Raw genomic sequence first — 15,285 nt, forward strand, 5'->3', positions numbered from 1 at the left:
CATGTTCCTTTTTGGGCACTATTATTTCGTAAAATGTTCATAATTGTCCCATGAATTTAACAATTTAACAATAGCGCATAATAAATCAATGGCTTTTTATTATCGTTTTTCAAACAACTATGTGGTTTATGACGATATGTTCGGAGAGAAATTCACATTAATAGGCGTCAGTCAACGGCCAATTCCAAAGCAGTCATTTTATTAAACAGTTGAGGAAATAATAGAGAGATTCTCATTCTTTATATTATCAGCTTAAAGCTACTGAGTCAAAGTCCAAAGGTGTTAATAAACGCACTTTCTGGAACACATTACATCTCTTTCGATGAGTTCTAATGGCGGATATTATTTATTTAAACATCTATTTGATAACAAATAATTTCTGGGTGTTTTGTTTTATATTTTGCCATCCATTATCTGACAAAAAAGATGTCCTTGCTCTACATGAGGAATTGTGAGTTAATCGTATTAACTCAAGGAGTATGACGAATGGACTCAATGAAAGTATGACAACGTTTAATATCTTACCCTTTTCAACCGTTTGTGTCTTATGATATTGGATTGCGAAAAACCTGGTACAGACCGTTTTCTTCGCAAAGGTGATATACATCTCTTTTTATGGAACATGGTATAATCTGTATCCTGTACACATGGTGTGACACTATTAATGCGAGTACAGTTGAGCTTTCCAACAGCTCCAGTAGCATCATGGTCATTACAACGACAATGCTGAAATGTTCCTGACGTATCTATCCCCTCAATGGAGTCATAGTCCTCTGGTATAAACATATTTTGTTCTTTTTTAACTCTGAAAATTTCAGACGAAACACGAGTCAATATCGGCAGGACGCCAGCAGTCTTTGATCATCAGAAGACGAGGCAATCGATAGGACGACAATTGTCTTTGGTCATGAGTTCTCTTTGAAGATAGCCACGCAAAGCGTAGAATACATTGGGTTGCGATATTGAAATAATGCTTCAGCAACATTGTTTGCAAACTTTCTTCAATAATTGAGTGTCGAAGTTATTGCACTTTCGTACACGTAGAAAACACATCAGGATACGTTACAGGAGCAGTGGACCGGACCCCGGAGGTTTGCACCCGGGTGGGAAAATCTTTGAATTATATCAGGAATATTTTTCATCTTCTTACCTCCACTGATTAAAGAACGGGATGGTCTCCATCAAGTCATCGTTTTTATTTATGTCCGCGTTTAGTTCGTTACATAGACCAGACGTTTTACCAACATCTCTTATTGATGGAAATAGACCAATATTTAACCAATTAAGGCTTCCAGACTTTCTCAGAGAAAGATCAACTTTTGATCCACTAGGCAAATACATCTAAAACCGATCAGATACAACAATAAAGAACATTTTAAATGTCTACTAGTATTGTCGACCTACTGCCAAAAGCTTAGATGTCGCAACCACCACATTACCCTTGATGACTTGAAATGCACGTAACAGTGATTGCTAGATGCAGTAAAAAAAAACAATTTACTAAGTACTGTTATCGATATACCTGAAAATATGTTTCAGATCGTTTTCTGACATCTAGAATATCGGCACCATCATCACATAGTACATAGTCAATATACCAGTAGCCTAGGTTACAGCGGTTGACCATAAAGGCAGTTCTTCCAACTCTTACTACAACACCACAGACACAATATCCCGTTCTCACGCCTGAACAATCTTCTGTCTGGATTTGAATCTATTCAATAATAATAAACTATATTAGTCAAATGAATTCAACAGCAGATTCCTTTTCGATTCCTGCTTTGGTAAATGAAGAAAGAAAACACCATACCGAATTTACCTTTGGAGTATTTGCCCAACCTTTATCCATTTAGATTGTAGCACATAGGTCCTCCATAAACTGCCCGATGCGTAAATGATTAAAGGCTTTTTACAATGTCCTAACTAAAGACCACCAATGACACAGGGAGACATTGGGGTGAAAAGTCTATAGTGTATATACAAGGTTAAGGAAATGCTCCCGGTCGACTTTTTAAATGATTATTGTCCATACCTCAACATTTCGCTCACTTCTAAACAACGTATAGGTACCTTCAAGTTGTAACGTGAGCCTTCTGCAATGGAAAAAGGGAAAGGTAGCGTTCAAAAACTTGTAGACTAATGACACTCAATTTTAAAACGAATGAGGTATGTCAAAAAATATTTTTAATTTGAAAAGTATATCAAACCAATATTCTAAGTATTCGTCAAAGTAGGACAATTATTGACAGAGAAATTAACTAGTTAAGTACGATAACCTTACAAGTGGGTGCAAATACACGGAGAACAATCCTTGGTCATATGGTCATATATTGTTGATAAAAAATATGTAATGATGGTATCAATATGTTTGGAGCTACATTATCTACGTCTTTTACCTTCCTTTAAAATCATCAACATAAGGGTCGTTGTGAACACCACATTTTCTGCCTTCAATCAATGTTGTATTCTTCTGTATATTGATCTGAAATAATCAGTCTAAGAGTTTAGTCAGCTTATGTTCAATTTCACACCACGCATGACATTAAATATATAACAGTAAGTATACCTCATCAGGTATGAGTAATTCAACAAAAATACACAAAATAGACATTTTGAGACTCATGAAATCTGGTTTTAGATATTTAGATACATGTATTTCCCTGTCTATTCTGATGGTGTTGGATGTGTACCGGTAATGCAATAAAATTAAAAAGATGTTATCATTTTCGTGATGCATTCTAACCTACCGTAACCGGAGTAAGAAAATAATTAGCCCAGAGCGGTTGCGAAAAGTATGCGTCGTCGGTTCGAAGAAATATTTTCATTTGTATAGAATCCTGACCGAATTCTTCAGTAGTTGTTGATGATATTTCTAAATTTCTGTTCACGTTCCAGTTTTCAGTCTCAATAATGACACCACAGCCACCATTTGCTACTGCTGTCGGTTGACACTGTTTTTCATTTTCCTCTACATTTGGTATATCAGCAGTAACAGATAGTTCACATCCCTCTTTCTCTCGACATCCAATTTCCACTGATGGTCTAATATAAATTGTCGCCGTTGCACCTTCACTGATGGTTATCACACTGTTCAAGACCTAAAATAGCATACATAATACAAATATAACTATACAATAAAATCTAGTATATTTTGAATTTCAAGTCTTGTAAAGATTCCTGATTCGCTTAACTTTGATAATCACGTGACGTGAGTATACAGAGAGGGGTCGCTATCAAGATCAGGTCTATTTTAATACATTAAATACAGTCAGATACATGAATTGCTATCAATTGTCATACAACAGTCTTCTGTAATACAGCGATGACTTTCGATACAACGATGCACCCTCACCTCAATTCCTATAAATTTACTTGGACTTCGTGACGGTAAGCCGGCTATACGAGATTGATGAGCAGTAAAACCAGGTCGAACTTCACATCGTAACTTGAAAAACATAATTAGCATAAATAATGACATTTTCTATCCTAGAGGCGGTAAAAAAGTTTTTCTTTTTATTCCCTCAATATTTGACGATGACGACACGTTTAAATTATGTTGAAACGTGATCTGCTTAATAAAGAAGTGAGCTTATTTACTAATATTGTCTTCAGTTTGTGATTTAGGTAACAGTAATTACTGCTTAAATTGTACAATGATGTTGAGGGATGCGAGGGTTGGCTGTAAAGTTCTGAGGCTAACTGTGGTAGTCATATACCAAGTCGATGGTTCCCTTTTAATGATCTACATAGTCAGTCCCCTTCCGGGTTTACACACTTTTCCCCCCAATGCCATCATAACTAGGATAATGACGATCATCCGTGATTTTACAATTTTTGGAACACATGATTTGGCCAATGAGTTCGAAGCTACAATCATGGATCGCGGACAAGCACCCCTTAGCTTTGTTTGCTTCAAGAGTCTTAGTAGGTCAGCATGATATTCTGGTAATGGTGGCATTCCGATTGAGATATCGCACTTAAGCTAAGAACTTTCCAGCTTACCATCGGTTTTATGTATCATTAAATCATAGACTACAAAACAAAATGGACAAAGCCTATTGAAAAATCAATGTCAACTCTGGAGTTTTAATACAATGCACATTTTTTCAGAACAGAAATATTTTTTATTCTCGAAGTTTCACAGATTATAAGTAACAAACCTGAAAACCAGCCGTGGTAATTCCACCGGCATTTAATCTAGTATCAGTCAAGGTCCGTAGCCCATCTGTATCTTTGTAGTCGGTGTATGGCGAATCATAGACACTTTCATCATCTACAAACCTTCAAAATTAAACATACTCGGAAACTAAAGATATGTTCTATTTTTGTCCATCAGTCCAATTCAAAAGCTATGAGGTACAGTACAAAAAGTTGATTACCAAATGAAAACTTATTTCACTTAAAGTAAGCTTTTTTGCCACAATTACATTTAAATGTAGAAAAAAGAACTTCAACTTCTTTGATACCTCATGATTCACATTTGATGAGGATATTTCAAGCCTCGTGTTCCGTAATATACTCATTAAGAATTAGGATATATATCCGAAACAAAGAATGTTGCAAGTTCTTTGAGCTTACTTACCATTGTGTTTTATATACAAGCCGCACGTCGTCAGGATCTTCAAAAGCGCACATGAATGTATACTCTTTTCGTGTTTTATTGGAATTGTCGGGCAAGGCAACATCCTTGAGTTTATATTCAATAATAGTCTTGGTTTTGAAATCCGGAAACTCTTTAAAAATCAATTCAAATGATATACATGGTAGTTACATCAATAATTGTTGTCAGTTATATATAGATAAAAAGATCCACTAGTTCTTCATTGATCTTGATGATACAGAAATCCGTAATATTTTTAATCATAATTTATTCGGATCGTGGCAACAGATAGTATGACATCGTTATATATCGTAGTAAAAGAAAATAGGGCTGAGACCCTAGTAAACATAATTATTTTAATTATGAAAGCCTTTAACCCCTGTCCTAGGTCATAAAGACGTAGATAGTTATTACTTACCCCCCTCGATGGATGGAGCTGAAATTATTGCATCATATTGTTAAATTAGTCTTATTATTAATGGCATGATGAAAAAATACCTTTTGAAATTCTGAAAACCGCAATAACTAAATTGATCAGTTGGTGATTAGTGAAGAAGATTTTTGAAAGAGGGTTGAATTCTGATGTTGATTTCCTTCACAATAATTTGTATTATGTGCTCTCAAATGTCGATACATATATATACTATACCTAAACAGTAAGATGCACCATTTAAAGATGGTCTGGCTAGTTTATATACTGTCAATGTTGGTGAACATACGACTGCTTGAATTTCTATAGTTTGTTGACATTCATCATCAGCTTGGACACATGCTGTTACCGTTTCTACTGCACCAGAATTTGGGGGTCGCTCTGCAACGCATTTTACAAAAATGACAATGAGATAATTACACTATTTAACAATTGCCTCTATAAGATATAGTCATCATATAAATTTGAAAGCCAAAGCCTACCATAAGTGAACAAATGAAATGAAATGCATTTAGGAGCATCAGCACCAAACGGGCTATATAGCTCCAGAACACGGTTTAAACATCATGTCATAAAAACAAAACTAAAACAGTAAACAATATTTAACAAAAAACATTATCGAAGAAGAAAACAAGACGATAAAACCATATCACAGGAAAAGTCATTTAATGCCTACCAAAAACACTAAAAACAATATCACGGGTAATACACCACATGGTGGTATTAAAAACAAACAAAATATTAAAAACAAACAATGCCTAATCTATTTAAAATTTGAAATAAAGACCTACTTGTTTTAAAAAAAGCCACAACCTTCTCATGAAGAGAAGGTTGCGCAAATAATTGATGTAAATATCCAGCACGGTAGTGCTTGGATCTTAAAGGTTTGAGATGCTGGCACTCAATCAGAATGTGTTTCACTGTCAGGTCTGACTGGTTGAGGCTCTCGCTTGAGCAGATAACAGTTGGTGAGGTGAATATGACCAAGTCGAGAGCCACAAGTGAAAAAGAAATTGAACTAGTATATAAATCAAATTGATAATATAACACTGGAGAAATGCCCAAATGAAAAGTAAAGTTACCTTGACATGCCTTGACTATAGAATTGGAATTATTGTAAAGGAAAATAGACTTGAACAATGAGAAATTATTTTTTTCATTTCGTATACCCTCGTTATTTTTTTGTCCAGATATATTTCTATTTAGAAGGATATCAGGTGACATCGTCAAAGTTTCCGACATATCAATTACTGGTTAAGTAGCTGAAGGTACCTCAATTACTTGACACCAATTGTTAAGCAAAGTTTGAGCCGAATTCACCGATTTGACCTAGTGTACTAAAGGAGGACATTTATGAGTAGGATCGTTGGCACTTCGGTAATAATTGGGTTATTTACTCTGATTATGAAAATAAAAATGATTTGTGATATATACAGTAAATAAAACTTAAGTCGAAAAATTCATCGTTGATAAGAGATCCACAAGGACATTATCAATCTGAAACAGCTATGTAAATTAGAGAATGCAAAAATAATCAATTCTCGAATGGCTATAAACCATCAGGTTTGCTACCAATATCAGCATATCTAAGAGTAGATTACGTGCTACACTGAAAACGTAAGGGCCATTTAAGGCCAAGATTACGAGGAAGGCTTTAAACTTTGAAAAAAAGGAAATTTAATTCATAAAAATACTGTTTATGTTATAGATACATATACAAGGTTTTGATACACACTAAAATCATACAAATCGGGATAGAAAATCGTCTTTGGTGGTTGGATTTATATTTCGTAAATAATCTGTAATCGTGATTCTTAAAAGTGATTTTTTGACAGAGGAGGTTCTTAAGCTCGAACCGGCAGAAATTCAAAAACTTTGAACTTTTTTTTAAACAAAAGGTTTGAATTTGCTTTTATTAAAACCATGTTACAAAGACAATATATAAGCGAAATCCTGGGGTAAATCGGCAGAAAAAGCTGTTCAAACCGTGAGAAATTTTTGTAGACACAATGAAATGAATGACGTTTTCTGCAACTAATAGGCTAATGAACACTACGATCGGAAATTCAAACACTAGAACAACGTATAACATGATTCAAAGTAGTTCAGATTTTAATTCAAAATCACAAAAATAAACCCATAGTTATTGTAAAACATGATTCAAAGTAGTTCAGATTTTAATGAAAAATGTAAAAAAACTCATCTAACCTTGTAAATATATAGGATATTTTGTACCACATTGTCCAGCACCCGGTGGCTCAGATGGTATCATATGTTCCTCCTTTCCGTACCAACCCGCTCGCAGAAACCGGTCAGACAATTTACTGTTGTGGTTATGCGTGATTAGTCTTTTATCAGGATACGAGAACGGTGAGTGGAATTTACAGATGTCAGACACTAAAATAACAAATTATTAACATATATCAGAACACTATTAAATATTATCTTTCAATTTTCAATTTACATCCTGGAACCTGTATCACGCCTACACATTTAATCGTTGCTAAATCAAAGGAAGGGGTAGTATATAAATTATGGTTTTAATATTTATCTAATATACTTGCTATTCTTAATAAATTTTTTTTCACTTCCAATATAGAAATAACTGATAATACAGTGCACTCTCTCCCAAAAGCTCGAAAAACTAGATAGTACAAATATCGTCGAGAATATCTTTTTAAATGTGCCAGTGTTCCGAAAACTAGAACTAGAACGAATAAAATCAGTTGCTAGCTGCGCATTAAATTTGGCTAAAATTTAAAACCTTTTTCATTTTTAGGAACCATTGCGGGAAAATACTTAAGTATTTCTTGTTGTATTCTACAATCATGGTGACAATAATTTATGTGTGTTTTTTAATGCCTTCGAACTGTTGGTAAAAGTTAAATGGCTTTTATATAAAAATATAGGTCATGTGATTGTTGACTGATCTCCTTTAATAATTCAGTGGGTATTCTTTGACCTCATGGTCGCTTGGGTTGATTTCTATAAAATTCTTCAAGCGTATGGTAGACAAAGCAAGGCATGTACACTCTTCTGGAACAAGCCTAATTTAAGATGAAGGGTCACTATTCTATTCATTTCCAGGAACGAACTTCATTGCGAATGGAAAAACGTGACGAAATCTAAAAACTTTTCACCTTGAGCACTGGAAATAAAGAGATAACTTCGTGGTATATTAATTTTAGACTTACCATTCTGACATGAAGCTGTATACCAAAGAGATAACCCAATACATATATATAATAATAACCACATGTTACACGTTCATTCTTTTGAAACGAAGAGACAGGTCAAAGCCAGCTGTCATGCATATATTTGTTCCGGAATTCCACACCATCAACTACATGTCGTGTGGTGGGTTAAACCAAGTGGACAAACAAAACGTTACAGAGTATCAAGAAAATTTAGCATTGACAAGGGAAAAAGATATAGCTTATTTATTTATTTTGAAAGAAAAACAGTACAAAGGCACCGATAATAGCACTATGTAAACTGTTTGTAGAAACGGTAATTCCAAGGGCTTATGGTGGTTAGAGAGACTTAGACTTTAGCATACTTAGCTGGACATCCAGGGTAAAATCTTGTTTTGTTGGGTTTAGCAAACACTCCCCATCCCACACGCACATATATATACTTTCATGTTTTACCCATATCACGAAGAAAAAGAATTGCCTGTGCCCACCCCCATGAAAAATTTTATGGACCCTGCTAACCTCTCAACTTATGTTGCCTAGAAACGCCACTAAATTTGATTGTACTTCCTTCTCAAGATTTTACTCGTGATTATATCATCAAATCACAACATATCTTCCTTGTGCTGTCCGTTCTATATTACAGTTTTGTTAAATTGCCAACATCCTTTTGTCAAAAGGGAAGATTGAAAACGGGTCAATGTTAATACATATTCGTGCAAACTAGCCTCATATGTCCGGAAATCGACTGTCGTGAATTCTAAAAATATGCTGAGAAAAACGGATGATAAACTTCTTTATTCGAGGATTATTAATAACAAAAATATTAAGGTCATGGCTATGAAATTTCGACCGCAGAATGACAAATATATTAGAAATACTTTCACCAAATTACAAAAGTATATAAGTATATAATAAACTCATTGGAACACCAGCATTTAAATAATTACTTGTCAATGCAAGGCAGAATAAAATTATTGTTACTTCACTAACCTAGACTGACCTGTTATTAAAGAAATGTTCAGTATGGAAATGAAATTTCAGCACAAACGCTAAGTAATTCATAAGAATTTTGTCATTCATATTTAGTCAATAGGTTTCTCATTCCATTTCTGTGGTGCCTTGTCTTGTAAGACAGCTAAACTTTCTGGGGTACAGAGTCACACACAGTAATTCATTAGATTGTATAGGCCATTCCTTTTATAATGAAAATATTTTCTTTATAGTTTTGTAACGAACAATTAAGGTCAGATTTTATTTTGCATCAATTGTTAGTGAAATAGCAATAATAAACTATAATATATAAAGTTTTCGATTTTGTTTTAAAGAATTTTTGATAATGGTTGCTATTACATGAAATGATGTTACATTTATGTTAAATGTCAAAATGTTACGGCCACAGACTTAATACTTTATAAATCGTGGAATGTCCCGCTCAAAGGGCGATATAGGACGCGGGTGGTGATCGATGAAACTGCAGAAAACTTCCGATACACCGGGTAATTTGGTTATTGGTGTCATGATTTCTTGACATTTTCAAGACATGGAGACCGCTTATTTGATACAATTACATACAATAAACAATGTCTTGATTACTGAAAATTGCTACGCTCAAGTTTACCTTCGGATTTTTCAACCCGGTTTCCCCCTGTCAGTGATGCAGGTACGAGGGGCTGACATGGAAAAAGCGTCTAGTCGTTCGGATGGGACAATAAACCGAGGCCCCGTGTGCTACAGACTGTGCACGTTAAAGATCCCTCGACAGTTGGAAATCGAAAAAGAGCTGGCTAATGCCGCTGTCCTGGCAAAATTTCCCTCATTGCACCCTGCATGGCGTTGCCCGTCTTTATTAGCCCACATGGTGCAGAAAAGTAGGACGTAAAAACTCCATTCATTTCATTTCATTTCATTTACGCTCAAGTTTAGGTGATGAGGCCATGGTGATATAAACGGCATGCAAATTTACATTAATCCCATGGAAAAAATATAACCTTATGTAAATATTTAATAATATTTAATAAAAATAATAATAAATGTTATATAAACGTACATTGATATGTGCAGGAATATTAAATAATTGTACATCTGTTACTTATTAAAGGGAACTGACTGAAAAGTTGAAAACCTTAGTTCGAAAGACTCAAACCATGTCGATGGTTTTCATAGTCTCCTTTGATGTCTACACACTTATTCCAGTCAAAAGGACATGCAAATCGTCCCCATTGTCACAGAACGCCATGAAACTTACATGTTTCTGATCTACTGCCAAAAGCCTTATCACACATCTAGCAGAATAGAAGGTTGACAAGATATTCTGGTAGAAAGACAATAATAACAATACAGTAGCAGTTCTTATGTGTTTGACACATTCCGCTTTTTTTAGTAGGTCTAAAACATTTTTTTGCTCAAATTTGGGATAAGTATAAATCAAAACTATAGCAATCCCATATCCAATAACTTATCTGAAAGTTTAAACTAAAAAAATCCAGCCGTTAATGTTTTAAAGTAAAAGGTTACCTAACCTTTGAATGTTCCTTATGCTTTTTTTGCAAGCTGTTGGAAAACTGCTGTACGGATTTGAGTAAAATAAACGCCTTATTGTCTCCTACGTTTTCTAAAGATTTCAACTAAATATAACGAGCCATTATAAAGCCAATCACCGAAACTAGGTCAAACTGCTTCATTAACAATTAGTACTCTCAGGTTTTTAATTAATCCTTTTAAAACAAATTCAGTTTTATCAAGTAGATACATAGATAGATATGAATAGCATACTTAAGAAATATTTTCAGGTATAATTTAAGACGTTTTTGATAATGAAAATGTTTTACAAAAAAGCGGAATGTCCTTTTGAATAAGTGTACTTTTGATGGCAAAAGTTTGTGTAGCCGAAATTTTAAATGACGTGTTCCTCTTTTACATTAGGAACCAAACAAAATGTAAATCAGTATAGATGTTAAAATGACAAGCAACAGATAATAATTATTAGAATAATAAAAGCAATATGTTGATATAGAAGGAAATGTATAAAGCGATAAGCCAATAGCAGGTAAATCGAAAATGTCGAGACAACGAGAGTATAAAGTAGTCCACAGAAAAAGGTAAATCTGGATGGATCTATATAATTATATTACAATAATCGAAAATGTAAAAGGCAGTAGCAGTTAATGATAATTAATCCAAAATAACGAGAGTATAAATTAGGCTGAAACCCACTTCTATTCGCACCATTAACAGAGTGGTTATCTCCCTTCTCATCTGAAAAATGAAAGAACATTATATTACTATTTCACACTGTAACTGTAATCAATGGTGAAATTCAAACTATCAAAAGTTTGCCATGAAAGTGCCCGGTTCTTCTAAATCGTAACTACCACACAATCAGGAGTTCGGAATAACAACTATATTTTACAAGGATAACAACATAGGTTATCACTTAAGGATCCTTTCTACCAGCTGGATCTTGGCCTTTCTTGATCGGATTATCCGTGCCTGGTTGGGTCAACTGGAATCATGGGTGAAGATTGCTCTCAAGTGCACCAGACTTTCACATACCGATCGAGATCGAAACCAAATGATGTCAGATTTGAAGTTGTAAAATGATGCCGCAACAAGTTAACTGTAAGAATGTTTTTAATGTTGTTACTTTAAATTACGTTACCTGGTTTCAATATGATGTCCCAAGATTTACTCTTTCCACCAGCGTTACAAATATATTCATCTTCCCCATTGTTATAGATCGAACCGTTTCTATAGCAATTACTGTCCATTATACAATAATCAGACTACAAAAAGAAAAAGTGGTAAAACTGATTTATAGTAATGTATCTTCCTTACAGTTCTACCCGATATGTTTGGACCGGAGCATCAGTTCCAGTTCGGAATCATATCAAGGGTCTAAATATAGAAAGTACACTAAAATGAGGACTCAAATGAAGATATTTAAGAATTCAATGTCAAAATTTTTTAATTAATTCAAGTGGTTAATTTAATTCATTAACTACCAGTTTGCTAATTCATCTAAAATGTAATTAGATTTGTCTGCGTTAAATGAAGAAGGATCATATCATCCTGTCAACAACTTGATAGAACGAGCCATCAAGTTTAGCCTGAGTGGTGTTACCCAACAGCATTTAGAAGGAAGGATACACAGAATTTGTCTTCCCAATCATGGCAAATAAGATTATATTTTCAACAGAAATAGACAGCACAATCTCTGCATATACTCTTATGGACCAAGTTTGAGTTTATAAATTGTATTTCGTTTAAAAGTCGTCATCTAATCAGCCAACTAACATTATAAATGACAAACTTTGATTGTAAAATAAACTTACACTAAAAACGCATTGTGTACTTTCTGTATCCATGCTGCAGTTCATACATTCTGTATTATATATAATAAAATTTAACTGTTGGCTGTAGTTCTCACCATTATTAGATACGGAGACTTTATAACCTGTCACAGTTTCATCAATAACTGGTACATCTATTGATCTTCTACGTTTTCTAGATGGTAATTTACATGTTACTTCTCCAATACTCTCAAATACTGCTGTTTTTACTATTACATTACCTCGTGGTGTTATTTTAACCTCTTTTACCTATTTGAAAAAAAGGCATCGATGTTTATAGTGGCAAAACTGATTGTACATCTCTGATACAATTAAAACCATAACCACGACCCCTCCAGTTTATTTTTCAATGACATTCATTGTATTTGAATCTTTGAATCTACCTTAGCATAAAAATCAAAACTTTCATCAACATATCAACGTGTTTAAAACTCGTCAACGCCTTTGTATTTTCACATTTAGACTTTTGCAATAGTCTCTATAACTATCTGCCTCGAACGCCATTCAACCTTTACAACGAGTGCAGAATATGGCTGCTAAATTGATCTTGGGTCTACCGAAATATGCCAGCACGACGGAGGCGTTAAAGGCTACACATTCTTCCAATACACTTCCATCTTCTGATGGTGAACACATGTTTAAATAATTTGGCTCCAAAAGATCTATCGGATCTCTTAACTCTAGATATTAATCCGTATTGTACAAGAACCTCTGCGTGTTTTAATCTTCGTGTACCAACAACAATATAAGACCGGATAGAGACTGGTCTAAAGACAGTCGTTTTATAGTTTTGAAATCTGATAAGTTATCTATCGGTTTACCTCAAAAGGATTAAGTTGACACTTGGTCTTTTCATGCTCAACAAATCTTCCACCAAAAACAGCCACTTCAGTACAATCGTCTACTAATAAATCACAATATCCTTCCGCTTCTAGATTGTGGGCTAATGGTGGTTCATTGAGAGATACTGCACAGTCGGATCCAATATACCCAGTGTTACAGATACACTTCCCTGTAGTAGATAATATTGAATTTTTAGTTTAGTTTACAATCTTTCCACTGGTTCCCCCAATGGAGTATCAACTCAAGACTACAGGTCCGACATAACATGGCTTCAAGATGATCATAGGCAAATTAAAAAAAAACGTTCAACTAATAGAAACTGAGCACAGTATTTTTTTCTCCTCGAAATATTTCACGTTTATATGTAAATCCATTAGTCCTACCTTTTGCACATCGTCCTTGATATGAACACTCTCCAGGGCAAGAAACTTCTTTAACTAACTCCAGAAGAGATTTACCATCTTCCACTTTTTCTTCTCTTAGAGTTTGATTCATTCTGGCTTCATATAGACATTGTGAACTAACGGTGGATATGGAAGACAGTGCAAAAGCTTCAGTTCCACTTAACTGAAAGCAAAATGTATTTTGAAGGGTCGTTCGTATCTCATAAACCTGTTATGACAAAATCTTGAGATAGGTTTTAGCTAAATGAGATATATGCAGATTGATATTGCGAGCAAAGTACAGATAGTACTACTGGAGCCCTTGACGTTGAATAAGCAACTAAGTTGATGATACTAGAAATGTGAAAGAAAATGCTATAATGAAAAAATTGGGAAACTGGCCAATAATTTTACAAAAGTACCTGTATATCTTGAACACAAGTCTTGATTCCAATGTTGATATCTAAGCCTTTCATTCCTTTACACCGATCAATAACTTTAGAATTATTAAATAAATCAGTACAGTATTCATCTGCTCGTTTTATTGTCCATCCATTCTTCCAACTTACATCCTACAAGTTTCAATATTTAGAAAAGAAAAACCATTGAAACATGTTCCTTTTTGGGCTACTATTATTTCGTAAAATGTCAATAATTGTCGCTTGAATTTAACAATTTAACAATAGCGCATAATAAATCAATGGCTATTTATTTTGGTAGACTTTTCAAACAACTATGTGGTTTATGTTTGATAGGCGTCTGTCAACGGCCAATTCCAACTTCCAAAGCAGTCACTTTATTCAAAAGTTGCGGAAATAATAGCTAGATTCTCATTGTTTATATTATCAGCTTAAAGCTACTGAGTCCAAAGACGTTAATAAACGCACTTTCCGGAACACATTACATCTCTTTCGATGAGTTCTAATGGCGGATATTATTTATTTAAACATCTATTTGATAACAAATAATTTCTGGGTGTTTTGTTTTATATTTTGCCATCCATTATCTGACAAAAATTTTATGCATTTCACATAATATTCTACGAAGTAGATTATCTTTTCAATAACAGACGCCCTTGCTGTATATGTGGAATTCGTGGACATTTATTGTGAGTTAATCGTATGAACTCGAGTCGAGGGAGTATGACGAATGGACACGATGAAAGTATCACAACTTTTAATATCTTACCCTTTTCAGCCGTTTGTGTCTTGTGATATTGGATTGCGAAAAACCTGGTACAGACCGTTTTCTTCGCAAAGGTGATATACACCTCTTTGTATGGAACATGGTATAATCTGTATCCTGTACACAAGGTGTGACACCATTGATGGGAGTACAGATGAGCTTTCCAACAATTTTAGTAGCATTATGGTCATTACAACGACAATGTTGAAATGTTCCCGAAGTATCTATCCCCTCAATAGAGTCATAGTCCTCTGGTATAAACATATTTTGTTCATTTTTAACTCTGAAAATTTCAGAA

At 34.3% G+C, this 15,285-nt stretch overlaps 2 protein-coding genes across 2 annotated transcripts in view; both read right to left on the reverse strand.

The window, feature by feature from the left end:
- The window catches only part of LOTGIDRAFT_238999 (hypothetical protein), a gene marked incomplete at both ends in the record, with an annotated part of 9,361 nt that extends 1,073 nt beyond the window's left edge, over positions 1 to 8,288 (reverse strand). The window contains 13 exons of the mRNA XM_009052451.1: positions 526 to 805; positions 1,151 to 1,341; positions 1,523 to 1,714; positions 2,033 to 2,093; positions 2,397 to 2,482; positions 2,748 to 3,098; positions 3,353 to 3,445; positions 4,161 to 4,281; positions 4,583 to 4,733; positions 5,019 to 5,036; positions 5,250 to 5,411; positions 7,239 to 7,427; positions 8,225 to 8,288. Of these exons, the coding sequence (XP_009050699.1) occupies positions 526 to 805; positions 1,151 to 1,341; positions 1,523 to 1,714; positions 2,033 to 2,093; positions 2,397 to 2,482; positions 2,748 to 3,098; positions 3,353 to 3,445; positions 4,161 to 4,281; positions 4,583 to 4,733; positions 5,019 to 5,036; positions 5,250 to 5,411; positions 7,239 to 7,427; positions 8,225 to 8,288 (1,959 nt within the window). The remainder of the gene's footprint in view (positions 1 to 525; positions 806 to 1,150; positions 1,342 to 1,522; positions 1,715 to 2,032; positions 2,094 to 2,396; positions 2,483 to 2,747; positions 3,099 to 3,352; positions 3,446 to 4,160; positions 4,282 to 4,582; positions 4,734 to 5,018; positions 5,037 to 5,249; positions 5,412 to 7,238; positions 7,428 to 8,224) is intronic.
- Positions 8,289 to 9,309: 1,021 nt separating this feature from the next.
- LOTGIDRAFT_239000 (hypothetical protein) overlaps positions 9,310 to 15,285 on the reverse strand; it is a gene marked incomplete at both ends in the record, with an annotated part of 10,608 nt that continues 4,632 nt past the window's right edge. Inside the window, 8 exons of the mRNA XM_009052452.1 lie at positions 9,310 to 9,371; positions 11,441 to 11,482; positions 11,886 to 12,009; positions 12,559 to 12,825; positions 13,398 to 13,588; positions 13,803 to 13,986; positions 14,225 to 14,374; positions 14,991 to 15,236. Coding sequence (XP_009050700.1) covers positions 9,310 to 9,371; positions 11,441 to 11,482; positions 11,886 to 12,009; positions 12,559 to 12,825; positions 13,398 to 13,588; positions 13,803 to 13,986; positions 14,225 to 14,374; positions 14,991 to 15,236 — 1,266 coding nt within the window. The remainder of the gene's footprint in view (positions 9,372 to 11,440; positions 11,483 to 11,885; positions 12,010 to 12,558; positions 12,826 to 13,397; positions 13,589 to 13,802; positions 13,987 to 14,224; positions 14,375 to 14,990; positions 15,237 to 15,285) is intronic.

The sequence above is a fragment of the Lottia gigantea genome (genome assembly GCF_000327385.1).
Source record: "Lottia gigantea unplaced genomic scaffold LOTGIsca_183, whole genome shotgun sequence".
In the NCBI taxonomy this organism is placed as follows: Eukaryota; Metazoa; Mollusca; class Gastropoda; family Lottiidae; genus Lottia; species Lottia gigantea.